We start from the raw sequence: 16,023 nt of genomic DNA on the forward strand, positions 1-16,023 counted from the left end.
GAAAGGGCAGATGGAGTTTGTCTCTTGTGAGTTTGAGTGGCCCATGTTGTTTGCTTCTCCCCCTGTTAATATCAAAGGGTATTTGTTTGCTTACACAGGTAAGGTTAATGTGCATGACCATAAAAGAGCTTTAAAATTACACCTTTTCAGACTGTTCTGTGTTGATAGAACAGAGTACTAACTATTATTTATGTTAAGGCAAAACTGGCTGTGGATGTGATATGCTTGTTTTATCAGACAAATGAAAGCTAAATCCCGATGCCGGTCTGCAGTTGCGGAGTCTCCCTGGGACACCGCGGTGCCCTGAGTGCTGCGGGATGCGAGACAGTGGGAGACGAAGGCCCTCAGCCCTTAGGAGAGCTGTGCTGCACGCTGAGGGGCCATAGCATCGCCTTAAATTAGGCTCCTTGCGTTTTTCTGGCAAGCTTTCCCCACTTCATTTCCACCCATGCTTCTCATCTGGCGTAACTCTTCGTAAACAGTTGCGTTACTGCCCTTGGTCCATATTGGCCTTTGCTTTTCCTTTATCACCTGTGCTCTGCCCTGATCTCCAGCCAGCAGGAAGGGGCCTTTCCAGAGGACCTGTGCCCCAATCCCACGTTTCCTACTTACCCTGAGCAACCCCAGAACATGAAAATGAAGTGCACATAGTATTGGTACTGCTACTCCTGGCCATTTAAAAACAAGGAAGATGTGAAACAACTGGCCTGCTGGCCAGACACAGCTGCAGCCAATAGTGTGACCTGAGTGGCAGAAAAGCAGCATGAAGCGAAGCTATTTTTCAATCAAGTTAGGCTTTGCTGTACTAATCCACTGAAATGGTAAAGGCTGTTTTCAGTAAACTTGTCACTTTATTAAATGGGAGTCAAAGCCAAAGGAAATCCACTTAAGAAAAAAGAGTTAAATAATATAAATCTGCAGCTGTGGAAATAAATTGAAACAGAGAAGCAATGTTTTCAAAGCCATTCTTGCAGCTAAATTGCAATCGTTATTAGTTGCGAAAATAAACAAATAGAGTCCATGAAGTCATGAAACATTTTACTTTCTTCTCTCTAATGAAGTTACATGAAACAAAACTCCCACCCCAACTTTTCTGGAGACTTGCTTTTAATTACAATGTTTGTGAGCAAGGAAAAAACGATCTGTTGATGAATTTCAGTTGTAATTTTTTACTCCCTTTTTCCAAATATTTTGGGAGTTAGTGGGTGAGAGGTGCTGCAGTTTTTATAATTTTCTGCACGGGGATCTAATTTTATATAATTGCAACAGAGACTTTTAGAAGATTGGGGTATTGTTGTGTCAAGTGCTGTTAACAGGCCTTTCCTGCCTGGGTAAAGATAGGAGCTTATGGAGCAGCAATCATGATCCCTGTAAGCAATATAGGTGCATCACAGCAGTCTTCCTATGAATTGTTTACTGCATGTCCATCAGGGTCTGACTCTGTGGTTGTCACTGAAGTATCTTTGAAATATTTCTGGATTTAATTTCAGGATGCTTTTGAAGCATGAATGATTTCCCTGTTAAAGATGAGGAGCAGAGAAATCATGGAAATTTGCCATAAATAGATGAAGGAAATCTATTCAAACCTATATTTGAGCTTTTTTTTACTCCATGTTCTACATACACATGTATATATATATTCTTTAATAGACTTCTTAACTCTAGTATCCGTGATTTTCCTAGCAACGTGCAGTAGTAGACAGTAGTGCTGTTTGTCATTGAGAGTCCTTTTATTTATTTTTAATGATGCCTCAATTTCAAGGTAGCATTATGTCCTTAACCACTATTTCCCTGTTGCTGTGCAAGAGGCTGCAATCAGGCGGTTGTGTTCCTGCTTTTTTTTCTTTATTATAAAGATTTTATTATGTTTCTCCTCCGGAGGGGAATTGACAGTATGGCCATGTTTTAGTTATGATTACACCATCCCTTTGTCTGACGGGGCTGTAACCCCATGTGAATGCCTTGATGCAGCTCATTGCCATGCGCACTGGAGGCCTGTGGAGTCCTCGGCGTGCTTAATAATATCTCTCCCTGACCCCCAAATGACCGACACATGGGGTCTACAGACTCAGGCTTTCAAAACCCGTGAGTCAGGCCTGAGATTGCTGAAGTGTTTGGTTTGCCTTAGGTCATTTTGTACAGCTGTGAAGAGTAGAAACGGTTCCTGAGAGTTAAGCTTCTCACCTTAAAACCTGCCCGTGAAAAACGAGCCATTGATGAATCCTGTGAGCAAGGCAAGGCACCAACTGATACGTGGGATCCTTTGCCATCTGCAAAAACTTTTCAACTTAAAGCAGCATGTGAAGACGTAATGGCTCAAATATAGTCCTAATATGGCTCTTTGAGATTCAGAAATACATTTTTATATATATTTTTCTGAATAAGAATCGGAAATCATCTGTGCATAAACAACTGTCATAGTACTTTTAAGCCTTAGGATGATTACCAGTCTGGACATAGGCATGGCCTTAGTGAAGAAGATGTCTTGTGCTGCTCTGTCTCCCTAAATTGACTAGCCGTGCTTGCATTAGCTTACCTGATCCCAGTGCTGTTGATGAGACAGTATTGCTGATTTGCCCGCTGCTGCCAGAGGCTGCACACAGGGCATCTTTCACAGTGTTTTTCTTTTTTTGGTATTTTACTGGACTGTCCACCAAAGTTGCTTGTTCTTTAATAACTCACACGCTTGGTCCTGTTAGCAGCGGCGCCCCAGCGTCCCCTTCCATCGCTGCTCCCTCCATCGCGCATCCCCCACAAGGAGAACCGTGAAGGCAGAATAGCGATTTTTGTCGCTCTGCTAAAATCTGCAAGCCTAAAGAAGGCAGATGTGTTATACGTTGCATACATAGAGCACATGCCAGCAGTCTTGTGTGCTGAAAGTGGCAGGTGTGCTTGCTACAGTGAAAAAAAGGCAGAACAGGAGCTGACTGATTAAAGCTTTTTGACTCCTACGGAAGTAGGAATGTTGTCAGTCTTCATGCTCTGCATTACTCCCATTGCACAACACCCATGGCTTGATGTGGCAAAGGGATTAAAACTGTGAGGAACTCGCAGTAGTCAGATCCTGTCCTTGTGGCTCGAGGTGAGAGATGCCAGGCAGTGCAGAAGCAGCCCTGGGGGAGAGAGGCTGAGCTGGTGTGGTAGTTCAGGCACACAATCACTCTTACACCGAGGGTTCGTGCACACCGTAGGCCAGCCCTGCTGCCACAAGGCTGTTTGATGCCTTCTGGGTGCTGGCCGAGCTGTTTGCGAAGCCTCTCACTGGCAGAGCTGCTCCATGCTGGTTGAAGAACACGTGAAGCCGCCCTTGGGTACGATGCAGCTCCAGCTGAAGTTCCTGCCAGCACAGGCTGCTGTGACTGGGTGGTTCTTTCCCTTGATCTCTATAAAAGTCTTGGGAAGTGTTTGAGAGCAACCTGAAGCGGAAAAAAAAATCACTTAATCATTTGTCATTAAAAAAAAAGAGAGAACTCATTCAACGCCGCAGAAAACAGATCTTGCAACAGAAGCTCTCCCCCTTTTTTAATGTGTTTATTCCCCTTGTGCAACAGCATGTGACGTATATTTGAAGGTGCACCTTTCTCTGGATGTCTTGTTAGCACTGCGAATACAGCAAATAAAATGGCATACTTTCCATTTTGAAGTCTATCTCTTTAATCCATCTCATCAGGAGGGAACGTTATGCATGTTGAGCACAGCTCAAAGCAATGGAATACATGTTATTTCCATAAACTACTTTTCTTTTTTCTTCTTTCTTTTTTGTTTTTTCTTTTTCATTTTTTTTTTAAAGCTTGCCTCCTGGAAAAAATGGCCTTGGGAATGCACTATGTGTATTAAAGGGAGGGCTTGTCATATGATGAGTAGCTGGCCCTCTTCTGGTGAGGCCCTTCTGGTTCCCTCCTCTTATTCCTTCCCAATCATCCATGAGTCCCTGCATTTCACATTCATCACTGTGAAATCAAATCAGACCTGCTTTCAGGGCTGGCCATTCTGGGGTTGCCAGAATTTTTTCTTAATTAGAGAGAAAATGCTTGTCCCTGAAGTTGTCAGTGCTCCCATATTCCTGTTTGTAATGAGAGGGAAGGCTGTGCCATGTGCCTGAGAAGGAGAAAGCCTCGTAAGGACGTTGGCAGAAGCTTGCTGGGTGGAAGATACTGTGCAAAAGCAGAGTGTAGTTATGTAGTGACAGGTTTTTGTTTGAAAGAAGCTTGTCTTGTTATGAGCAACACTGTATGTCAGAAATATCTGTCTCTAAATCCTAAACTAAAAATGCCCATAATTAATAGAAACACTTGCCTAGAACTTAATCCTGAATTATTTGTATGTTTAGTTTTCCTCCTCAGAGGACATGCCTTGTGGGACCTGAAGGAGAAAGTCAGTTTTAAGGTTCCTGCCTCATTCCCATTTGAATTTTGGAAAAAGTTCCAATAAAACAAAAAGTTGTACAGAAATTACAACTAAACTATTTAATGAAAGAATCATAGGTATTACAGTGTTAGTACTGGAGATGCAAGCAGTGTCTACATTTCATGGTGTTGTGGCCTTTTGATGTCTTGTTTTATCACCAGGAATGGTACTGTTTTAGTTTGGGTTTCTTAAAGTGCAGAACCACTCTACAAACTTCTTGTGCTCTTGTGTTTTCAGTCTGACAGCTTTGCTGAAACCGGGCTTCAGGTGTAGGGCTGAAAATCAGGAGTTCCGCCTAGAGCTTCAGGCACTTGAGGGCTGCACTGACACATTTTGGAAAACTGCTAAAAAGAACTGGGCTCCCAAGCAGTACCGCAGGCCTCCATCCAAGCTCAGTCCACGGCGGTATAGCTTTGTCTGGCACCTGCTTAAACTCTGCCAGTGCTATTTGTGAGTGATCTTCACACGTTGTAGCCTGGTTTCAAAGCCTGCTGAAAGAAAGGAAAGGCTGCTACTGCCTCGAGTTTAAACACTGCTTCACATAATCTCTCCCAGGCTTCATCTTATTTTCTTTATGGGGAAACTGGATGGCACTATCTATAGCAGTAGGTAGGATCCCCAGCTCCAAGCGCTTCATCTTATTTTCTTTATGGGGAAACTGGATGGCACTATCTATAGCAGTAGGTAGGATCCCCAGCTCCAAGCGCCCTACGCTGTCCAAAGCCATGCTCACGAGCGTACACAGGAGCCCAGGCTTTCTGTTGCTGTGGTCCATGTCGCCCAGGTTATGGTCAGAGAGGAGCCTGTAGTTCCGAGGCTTCTGGAGGCAAGGTACAAGTTACTCAGCTGAGTGATCCCTGCTGGATCCTCAGTCTGCCGCTGCTGCTTCAGTGCGAGCCATCCTTTTCGCAGGGAAGGTGCAGTTCTCTAGCAGCATGCTTCCTAAAAAGACTTTTAAGACAACTGGCATTTCTTCTGGAGTGGCCACTGGTCCCTTGTAGTTTCTTGCCTTCTGTGATGCACCTGAAAATTGATCTGTTCTGTAGTTCAGCTTTTCAGCCCTTTTATTCTAAATCTGGCAGGTTGCTCTCTGACTTCATCCATTGCAAGTTGCTGAGTGGTGGCTGTTGTGCTCTGAGATGCAGCATATTACACTGCAGCTCCAGTCTCTTACTGTGAGTTTTCTTTTTCCTTCCCCTCTCCATTTCTCCAAGAATGGTCTCCTACATTTTACTTCAGATCATGTCTGGCCTGCCATAGAGAAAGCACATCCTTATTTCTCCAAAGCCACAGGATTTTGTTCTAGCTCATATCACTCTCCATCGATCTCTTCAACCTTTGCTCTTAGAGCTGCTTGTACTTCGGCATGTTTCTAATGCTCAGTTGACCACTGTGCTCCTCACTCTGCTTCTGCTGCGCTGCTTAGTGGCTTTGATAAGATGTTAAAGGGAGGAAGAAGTGGAGGAAATGCTGTAATTACAGTTCTTTCACTGGGGAGATCAGTTTGGGCTGCCAGGCCACTGCCTTTCCAGAGTATATCAGCAGGTTTTTGGTGTTCTAGGCAGTGGGTTAATCTTTTGAGGGTTTCAATATTGTTTTGCACTACTCCACATCTATGATTGAGTTTTGCTTCTTCTTTTTTACTTCTCATCCTCTTCTGTGATGAGAAAGTGTGGCACTGTGGAGTCCTGTTCAGAAAGCTACAATAAGCATTTTTTTTTGGTCTGAATCATAAACCCTGATGTGTCCCTAGATTGTTTGGGGAAAAGGGGAAAAGCAGAAAAGAGAAATACAGAGGTCACTGAAGCAGTTCTGTGTCACACCATGTCTGCAGTTGCCTTTCCCTACCTGGTTTTAGAAAATGAAACTCCTGTCTTCTAAGTACAGGTTTCCTACAGTTAAAGGCAAATGCCAAGCAAGATTATATGTCTCTGGCAATTGTCTCACAAGCCCTTCCGTTCCATCTTGCAGGACTTTGAAGGTACTGGTTGTTAATTGCAAGAATTCAAATTTTGCTTTCCAGACCAGTTACTGTACTGCACTTCATGAAGCTGCCGTGGAGTTCTGTTTGAATTTGGCTGCATTGCCAGCCTCCTGTGACTGCCTTCTCTTCCTTCTACTCACAAATTCAGTTACAGGATTTTTAAATGCATAAAAGTGCAACTAATCACCAGCCTGTTAGCATTAACAGACAAATATAGGAAGGAGTGGGAATCTGGGCACACATAGGCTCTCCTCTGTCTCTGAATATCAAGAAATATCCCTGACACACAGTGTGGATTTTTTTTCGCAAATTATTCAGGCTTTAGCACTGCTGTCAGAATTGATGTAAAGCAGACTATCTTGTTGCATTTCAGCTTGATGTCTCAATGAAACAATTCAGCCAGAAGATTTTTTTCTTCTCTGGAAAGAAAAAAGAAAACAAAACACCATAAACAATAAGGAATATTTCATAGTCTAGATACTCTAGTTTTGTCACAACAAGTAAGTAATTTGTGGCTCTGTCAGTCTATTTGGTAAAAAGGAGATGGAGCCAGACAGGACTTTGGTTGTGACTTAGTGCCTTTATGTGGTCGAGGGAAGATGGCTTCTGGAAGCTGTTCTTCTTCGCTCCTTGTCTTAGATGCTACAAGATGAGCACAGAGATCTTAGTTAGGAATAGTATATTCATATGAATAAAATTGATACAGATACTGGTATAAGTACTGATATTTCTCATGTTAGTGACAGGGAAACAGCTGTTGTAGTGTTGGTAAAATGATGTTTGTGTGAAGCTGGTGCAAGAGTCCTCCTTCTAAATAGCAACAAGTCAGGACTAACTTGTTTTTGGCTGAATGCAGTGACTATGACACAAATGCTCCTGATTTCTCTTTGAGCAAGTGAAGAGAATCAAACCTGATATACTCAGTTAGGTAAGAAAGTTTCAAAAAGCAGCTGAAGTTCAGCAGTTACCTCTGAAGCAGAGTTTAGCACTTGACCAATGGCTGAGCTCTAACCTGAGTGTTGGACATTCAGTCCGCCACACGTCTTGGGACCTAAATACCCCAAAGAAACATCAGGAATCCCAGGATGAACCATTTGTAAAAAACAATACTCATACAGCAGAAAATACTAGAGCACAGTGAACCCTAGGCCAGAAGAAACTCTTGAATCAAATCTTTCTAAATGTGCAATGTTCCCATATGGCCATTGCCAGTAAGAGCAAATCTCATCTGTCTTCATGCACAAAAGGAGCTCCTCGTGCAGCATGTAACGTGCCACAACAAAAGGTGGTGGCACAACCAGGAAAGTCCTGTGCAGGATCAACACTTAAATCACTTGTTAGATTAACATTTCGAAAGCCATTGAGTTTAATCTAATTACTGCCCTGCTGGGTCCAGTCACATTCCCAGGATATGTTGCTGTCTGTTTAATTCAAAGTGTTTAGAACAGAATTGCATCTCTTTTTTGGCAAATGTCAAGTTCTGTTTAATGAGAACATTTCCTGTTATGTAAATGAGAAGATTTTTTAATCCGTTCAATAATGCTTTCCATGCTTATAAAAAGTCATCAGAACAGAGATGTTTACATTGTGGTTGAAGGGTATGAGGAGGGGAATCTTTACCATCTGCCACTACCAAATTACTTTTCATGGGAGAAAATAAATCCCTCTCTCTGGAAGCTATTTTGGTCATCACTAATTGTCATATTTTATATGGGATTTTTCTTCCAGAGCATAGTAGAATTTACAAGTAAATTCATCCATGCAACACTGTGGTAAGAAGAACATCTGTCTCCGACATTGTGAGGATTGAAGTACTAAGAGTTTTTTAAAACTCTTATTCAACATCCAGTATCTGGTCACTGTGTGTAATCCTACCACATGAGATATACCAATTACAGCAGTAAATATTTTGCTGTAACCAGAAATTGAACTCTAAAAGAAGCCCGTTTAACTGCAGCTAATGAAAATCTAATGGCAGAGATTCGGTCATGTTTGTATTGTGCGGTGCCAACCTGAGTTTCAAAGAATGTTGAACGACTACAACTCTGACTCTGCAACTCTGATGGAACAAAAAGGCCTCAGGCTTTCAACACCTGCCATAGAAATTTAATAAGGATCCTAATAAATGAGTCAGTTTCAACAAACAATTAACTTAACAACTTCATCTGGAAGGCTTAGAGGCCCTATTTCATAGGAGGTAACTTGAGAGCAGTCTCTATGTTATATAGTGTAGTTAATGTTTCCTTTAGAAAAACAGAGTTTATAAGATTTAATATTTCATGTGCTCCAAATTACATCAAATTGGCATATGGTGCACAACAAAGTCTCTAACCCCTATATAGATCAGAAAGAAAATTTATATTAATCCTTTAGGCCGTTTGGGGGTTTCTTAAGCACAAGGAAAATACACAATTCCCAGGAATTCAGGAGCTTATAAAATGACTTTTGTGGGCTATTTGGATGAAATTATTCTTTATGCTTTGATTATGCCATTAAAATTCACACTCCTACAAATATGAAGCCTTTCTCGTTAAATCCTGAGTGCTTACCAAGTAGTATAGTTTCTACCATATAGGAGTGAGGTATATGATTTCCCACACTTTGTTGTCTTATGTCATACAATGAGCTATTTTTTCAGCAATTTACAAAAATATATGTTAGAAATGAATTCCCTGAGTGTGCATAGGTCACTATGTGTTTGATGCAATTCTGCGTTCAAGCGAACCTCTTATAAATAGAAAGTTAATTGAGCTTCTGTGTGTCCTACTTCACACATTTCTTCTTAAACTTTCCATTTTGCCATGAGTTGCTTTCTCCTTCTCCAACCTTCGTTTCTCTGTTGTGTTTTCTCACCTTTTATTACTCTCCCTGTGTAGAATTTTTTATTTCTTGCAGGTCACCTGTGTTCTGTCTGACCTCGTCCTTCTGCCTTTTGCGTGGGACCTTTGTCCGCATGCATTAAATTTGAACACTAAATGCTCTCCTGTCTAAAGAAGACAAGGGTCTGTGCTTCTTTTTATATCCGATGATTTGCTGTTATCTAGCATCATCATCCAATATCTAATGTAAATAGAGTCTTGGTCCTTATTTGTCCAGATGACATATGCAATTACTTGCCTCTACATAGACAAAAATGGGAGAATAACTTACTAGGGTTCATGTATATCAGCTGCTCTGTATATAGAAGCTTATTAGGTGCAGAACTGAATCAGAAATCACCTTTTTAGGTGGTTTGACAGTAATTCAACTTGACTATTCAGTGCCATCAGTCCGTGCCTTTGTATGTACCTAATTAAAACAAAAACTATGGCAATTTGCAGCTAACAATATTGCTGATAGCCTCATTATTATGCTTATAGAAGAAAAAAAGGAGCTTTCATATCTGGAAACACTCTCTGCAGTGTTTGAGACATTGTAGGACAAGGAGGTTTGGAACATTGTGGGCAGCATAAATGCAATTTTAGATAAAATTGATTTTAGAAGATGTCAGTCTGACTTCCTTCATGAATTTACAGAGAAAATAATTTTCAAAGTTGATACAGTGATGAACTAGTAATCATAAATACCTAGGCTGAGTCACAGGCTAGGTACCCCATAAAGCCCCATTTAAAATCTAGTTCTCATTTTGTTAGTGACCTTGAGTTTGGGTGGTTCAAAATGAGCCTGCTGTTCATTAGAGACTGGCTGATGGCTTGGCTGTGTGAGTCGAGTTTTTGGGGTGAGGAAGGAGGAAGCAGGGGAATTCGCATTTGGGTGTCTGAGCCATGCCTTCCATTTTGGAGTAGTGCTAGCCAATGATCTATTTGCCCTTATTTTTGTTGCTGTGGTTTAATGAGAAGTGCTGATTTCTGCTGATCTAAGGCCTTGACAGATACCTGGATTCTTGACCTCCAGAGCCATGAAGGATATGAGCTGGTTCTGTGGTGGCCAGCGGTTACTGGTGCAGTGGATGTAACACGATTCTCCTGGCACGTAATTGCTTCTGAAGTCAAGGGCAGGCAAAGCACCCCCTTTCACAGTTAGGTGGCCAACACCACCATTTCCCTCTTGAAAACTTGCCTAATGTTAATACCATAAATGTCTTATATAGGGGCTGTAATGTAGAAACTAGAAATTGACTCTTGTTCATGCTATAAAACTAATAGTTAAGGAAATGTCTTGAAGCGATGTTGTAAGTTAATCTTAGAGCTAGCTTATTTATCCTGGTATGAAGGTTTTAGCTTCATCTGCTAATGATATCGTGGCTGAAATGCTAATAGCTGTGGAGGCAAATTTACGTGACCTTTTCCTTTGCTTTGGGAGTGATCTCTGTGCATGCAAATGAAGCACTTTTCTGAAGCTATGTAATTACATGCAGACAACTGCTCCACTCATCACTTTCCACTTTTCATAGTCCCTCAATATGCCCAGCCCTGTGGTGATGTGTCTCACAGGATTATTCATGTTCTACCATAGAAGAATAAACACAATTTTAAAGCAAATCAATATTTGCTATCCTCACTTTGTTGTTGAATATAGAGGCTGTGGCTTCTTGTGGTATTGCAACAAAAATGGCCTTTGAGGAGAAATGTGAAAGGGGAAGAAGTGGCATAGAAGTGAAGGCCTGAGCAATTTCCAGGCTGGTAGGGAAGGAAAGAGTGCCATGAAGGGAATGAGCTGAACTTACTTTTACTGTTTCACATTAGCTTAGCCTTGAATTTGTTTAAGTGGTCTTTGAACTAGCTTGGTTTTATTCTGTGACAGATCAGTGTCCACTGCTAGACGGTTTGACTCCTTCTTCATGACTCCTTATTTGCAAGCTGGCTTGGGTGCACGTGTTGTTCCTGAACCCAGTTCTGCTTTCCTCCAGGATACAGCACTAGGGCAAAGATGTGCACAGGCTGCAGGAAGGCTCCTCAGCCTCCCAGAACACCCTTTTCCCCTGGTCTTACTCCCTAAATTACAGCATCCAATAGCTGTGCTGTACCCATACACTTTGATATAGGTACCAGGGCCTTGCAGCACCAGAGACCATGTTGTATTTGAGATCATTGGGACAGCAGGCACGGCTGCTGTGCGGTGGTCAAAATTTCTCTTTGTGTTTTTAATTGTCTCTTATGTCAAGGGCTGAGCTGAGCTTAACCAAAATGGCAATTTCTAACTTTTACTACCTTCTTGCATTACATCTTTGAATTCAAGCCTCACAGCAGGCAGCCTCTTTTCCAGCATAATGCACTGGATTTGTCTGCAGGCCTGCCATATGGTGTGTGTAATTATTATTTTATAATGGTGTTATTGCTCTCTAGCTGCCCAGTAAACCCAGTGCAGTTTCAGTCAGCTATACACAACAGGGTAGGAACTTTGGACTTGAATGATTTTCTGCACTTTTACACAATAGAGGTGCAAAAGAGAAAAAAAGATTCCATTTAATTTATAGAAACTGTATAAAGTTTATAGAGTCCCTACAATCCCCACAAATGAAAAGGTTGTGGAGAAGAGAGGCTGTACCAAAACTGGGAGGTCCACAAAGCTAGCGAAGAATAACAGTTAAAGGTACACATCCATAAATACCTGTGCTGCACTTTTCCCATTAACTCCAGTCAAGCATATGGACTGCATTAGGGGTTTGTCCGCCTAAGGGATTTTTATAAACACATTTCCTCCCCCTTTCTCCTCCCCATCCAGTTACTCTTGCTTTAGTCTATTACAGAATCACATGGTGTCTCCTCTAGGTCGTTGTTCTTACACGCAAGAGTTTGTTTGCTGTAGAAATATTTACTAAATGGTGTCCAGAAGTTGTGTGCATATGCATGGGCTTTCCTGAACGTTCCTGGGTTTTTTTTGGTGCACAAACAGTAACACCAGCCTGGCTTGCCCACCCTTTCAGGCATATGTGCCCGGAACTCTAATTCACACTGATGGCAGAATTTCTGCAGCAGAATTAAAAGCCAGGATGTGCTCTGGTTTGTGGGTAATCTGTTAATAAACACAGTTCTCTCTTGCATCCTTATTCACCCTGAAATTTGAGATTGCCAAGGGGACTGGTGAAAAATAGACCCTCACTGAATCCAATCCGCTGTTGAAATTAGAAAATATTTTTCCTCACTTCCTTGTACGCCTCTGTGTTTTCCCTCTAGTTTTGGTCAATATTGAAAATTTGTATAGCCAGCCCATTTTCCAAGATCTCTTGTTTTCCCTGCAACCCCGCAGCGCCCATCCAAGCAGGCCTGAACGACTCAGACCACCGTGAGAAAGAGGTAGCGTGAGAAAGAGGTGGCCCCTTGTTCCTCTGATAGCTCTTGCTTCTGCTGGGCCTTCTCCTTTGCGCGTATGTTTGAACAGAAAGAAGTGTATCTGGGAGTAGATGATTAACTTCCGCCTCCCTTCAAGGTTCATGTTGAAGGGCTCGGTTGCTGCAGTTACGCCCTTGGCGGCGCGCGGCCTGTGTGCCGTGCGATGGGGAGCGCGCAAAGCCGGGGCAGGGCCGCCCTCGAGAGACGCGACACGGCCCTTAGCTTATTGTATTTTGAGATTTGTAGGCAGTAAATGCCGCGGTGATTTTACTGATGTTCTGGAGCCCTCATGTAATTTACAGTTTCATTTGTGGAGAGCTGTTTCAAATCTGTGCACATTCTTCTAAAATATTTTAAAAGAAAAGCCAACAGCAATAATTAGTTTGGCGTTGTCTGTGTTTTCTAAAGCACTTAAAGGTTAATGACTTTTTTTTTATTCAATCTTACATAAAATTGGGTTTTACAGGAATAAGGGGGCTTAAAAGGCCTGAATGGCTGTCAATGACGGATGTAATTCATGCTGAAAGCTCTATTCCAATACATCAAAATAAGGAAAACAATTATATATATGATTAGAGGCTGCTGACTCTTGAGTTAAAATGATCAAAAAGGACAGTATTAAAATTTGATTTACGGAAGCTACTACTTAGCCTATAATTTGCCTGACCAATAAAAACAAGTCAGACTTTTATAGAATGTCATTTCCCAGTAGATAGGTTAGCTATTTTCTCATGACTGAAGAAACACAAAATGGGTTTAAAATATATTTGATATGTTCTTCGAGTAAATTGAAATGCAGCATATAACTACTTTTAATGTTCTTTGTTCATAAATTGCCAGATTTCCTTAATTCAAGTGAAACTTGAGAACCACTTGAGAATAATTGTCTCTAAAATGAAATATTACTTCTTCAGTCTGCTTCATTTATATTAAATGTATGTGTTACTCTTTTATATTAGAAAATAAATGAAAGTTGGTCAGAAATATGATTCCTCTTGCACTTTTGCTCTAGTTCACTATGGAAATGGATTCAGGAAATGGCACATGTGATTAAAAACTCTTCAACTGGCACACGAGTTATTTGTCCAGCACCTAGCATACAGCACTTCTGGCAAGGAACAAGCGCTCCTTGTCTAGTTGCAATATAAATAAAATGATTCTTTGATGTAGAGACTGGAATTTTGATTTAAAATGACTAGGTAGAAGATGGAGAAGGTTTGAGGAAGCTTTTCCATTCAGAGGCAAGAAGACAAGATTGGCATGTTCTCTAATGTGCTCTTGTTTCACAGTGTGTGCGAGTAAGTACGTTGGAATCCACATGAACCCAATTTCCAGGAGGGTGGCAGGGCAGTAGTCCTATAAATGGACATACCCTGGTCAAGCTGCTTGCTCAGAGTCTAACAGCACTGCAGAGCTGCGCACACATGAACGTTCACCTTTAACTCCTACACTGACTGCAAACCTAAGAGATTTTTTTCAACTTACTTTAAAATGTAGCTGCAACTGGATAGATTGCGTCTGGGCAATGAATCAGAACAAAAGACCATGGCTCAACCTTATGTCTCCTTATCTAGGTGGACTACATTTGCTTTATTCACAGGGCTCTGATGAATCCTGTTTTTTGTGCATGAATTTTTGAGTTTTTTCTGTAAGTTTCATCTCTCCTGGAAACTTAAGTGCAGTGTTTTTGTCTCTTATTTCTAGTGGAACGGGAAAATGTACAGAAGAGGACCTTTACCAGATGGATAAACTTGCATTTGGGGAAGGTAAGATTGACAAATGGTCAATTGATAATCAGGTACGAGGACACAAGAGACAGACTACGGTTAACTCCTTTAAAAATGAATGTAGTTGAAATTTGGAATCAAAGTTGATGAGTGTGCATATGTGGAGGTTTGGAGGGGAAGAAGGGGAAGCTGAAAGCAGGTTTCTGGGTAATGAAAATTGGTTTTAAGGTGCAATGAATGTGTGGCTGGTTTTAGTTCATCTCAGATACACGTACGTACGTAATGCTATTGGGTGTTAACATGAGGCTGTAGAATATACTCACAAAAGTTCAGGTTGTTCTGAATTGATGATAATTATGTTATTTGCTGGAAGTTCCAGTGTTCAAACCATCACAGCCAAAGATGTATAGTTCTTCAGACTGTGGCTCAGTCCCAGATCTTCAGATGGGCAAAAATAATTGTCATTAATCTTATATATCATGGATCTTAACATATCCAACTGTGTTAGAGAACTAATTTTTATACTTCCCATCATACTTTTAAGACTATTTTTTTGTTAATCTCTTTTGTATTATACTATCATATGACTACTGAACCTAATTTACAATTCCTATTGGCAGTAGGTAAATACTAACACATGCAAATAGTTGGCCATCTAGAGAGGGCCTGTCCTGATGATGAGAATGAGAGGACTGCAGAAAAAAATCCTTAGTATTGCTGACGTGGTAGCATGGTTTATGCAGGCTCAAGGCATGAGTCCAACATACAGAACTTGGACTATAGTTTGGGCTTCCCAATGCCTTTAATATTTGTGGCTAAATTTCATGAAGTCCAAATCAGGACTAAGTTTGGACTACAAGTTGACTCTCAGTCTAGCTCCTGTACTTCTTAAGCAGTGATTGCATATCAGACATAGTAAATCAGAGGACTTCTAGAAGAAAGGCATCACATATGCATCTGTTTCAGTCCGCTATTCGGCAGTGTCTATTGCTGAAGGAATGAAAGGATCCTCTTAAGTCTCATTGGAAAATGAGAATAAGGCTACTTGGTAATGTTTTGACTAGCAATCGCTCCCAAAGGTCTTTAAGAATTAAGAAAGTGTTATGTGATTCCTTCATGAATCAGGCTCTAGAGCTTTAAGCTAACTGCAGTTTTGAAAGCTGTCGAAAAGGGTTGTCAAATGTATGGCTGTGAAAAAGGCCTTTAATTTACAAAAGGAATTAGATCATGAAAAAGGCCATAGAATGCTGCCAATTCCGCCAGGGCAGGTAGGTGAAGTCCTGGAGACTTTATGGGCATGTGAACTGTTTTCTCTGGGGTGCATATATATATCATATATCTGATGCAACACAGAAAAATGCTTTCTTGAAGAAAGGGTAAAAATCTGCTGATAATATTACTGTTTTTCTGGAATTCTTAGAGTAAATGCATCCAAGTAAATGATGAGAACATTGCTAAAGCTCTTTCTAATCACAGAAGATTTCTTACACCCACTGGGGAAATTGGCTTCTGTGTTTTTCCTTAAAGTTACGCTTCTTGTACAGTTGCTTCTTTCTTGTAAAGGCAGAAGTGAAGTCTTCTTCTTGTACTTCTTCAAGAACGTTTTGTGGTGCGGTCCACTCCATGTGGACCT

General features: G+C 41.2%; 1 protein-coding gene across 1 annotated transcript in view; it reads left to right on the forward strand.

Annotated features, from left to right (window-relative positions):
- Window positions 1-16,023, forward strand: part of CLMN (calmin) — a 68,225-nt gene that overhangs the window by 34,802 nt on the left and 17,400 nt on the right. Inside the window, exon 2 of the mRNA XM_088539702.1 lies at window positions 14,368-14,429. Coding sequence (XP_088395828.1) covers window positions 14,368-14,429 — 62 coding nt within the window. The remainder of the gene's footprint in view (window positions 1-14,367; window positions 14,430-16,023) is intronic.

This window comes from Tinamus guttatus, unplaced genomic scaffold, assembly GCF_059628265.1.
Source record: "Tinamus guttatus ecotype Peru unplaced genomic scaffold, ASM5962826v1 Tinamus_guttatus_pri_ptg000048l, whole genome shotgun sequence".
Taxonomy (NCBI): Eukaryota; Metazoa; Chordata; class Aves; order Tinamiformes; family Tinamidae; genus Tinamus; species Tinamus guttatus.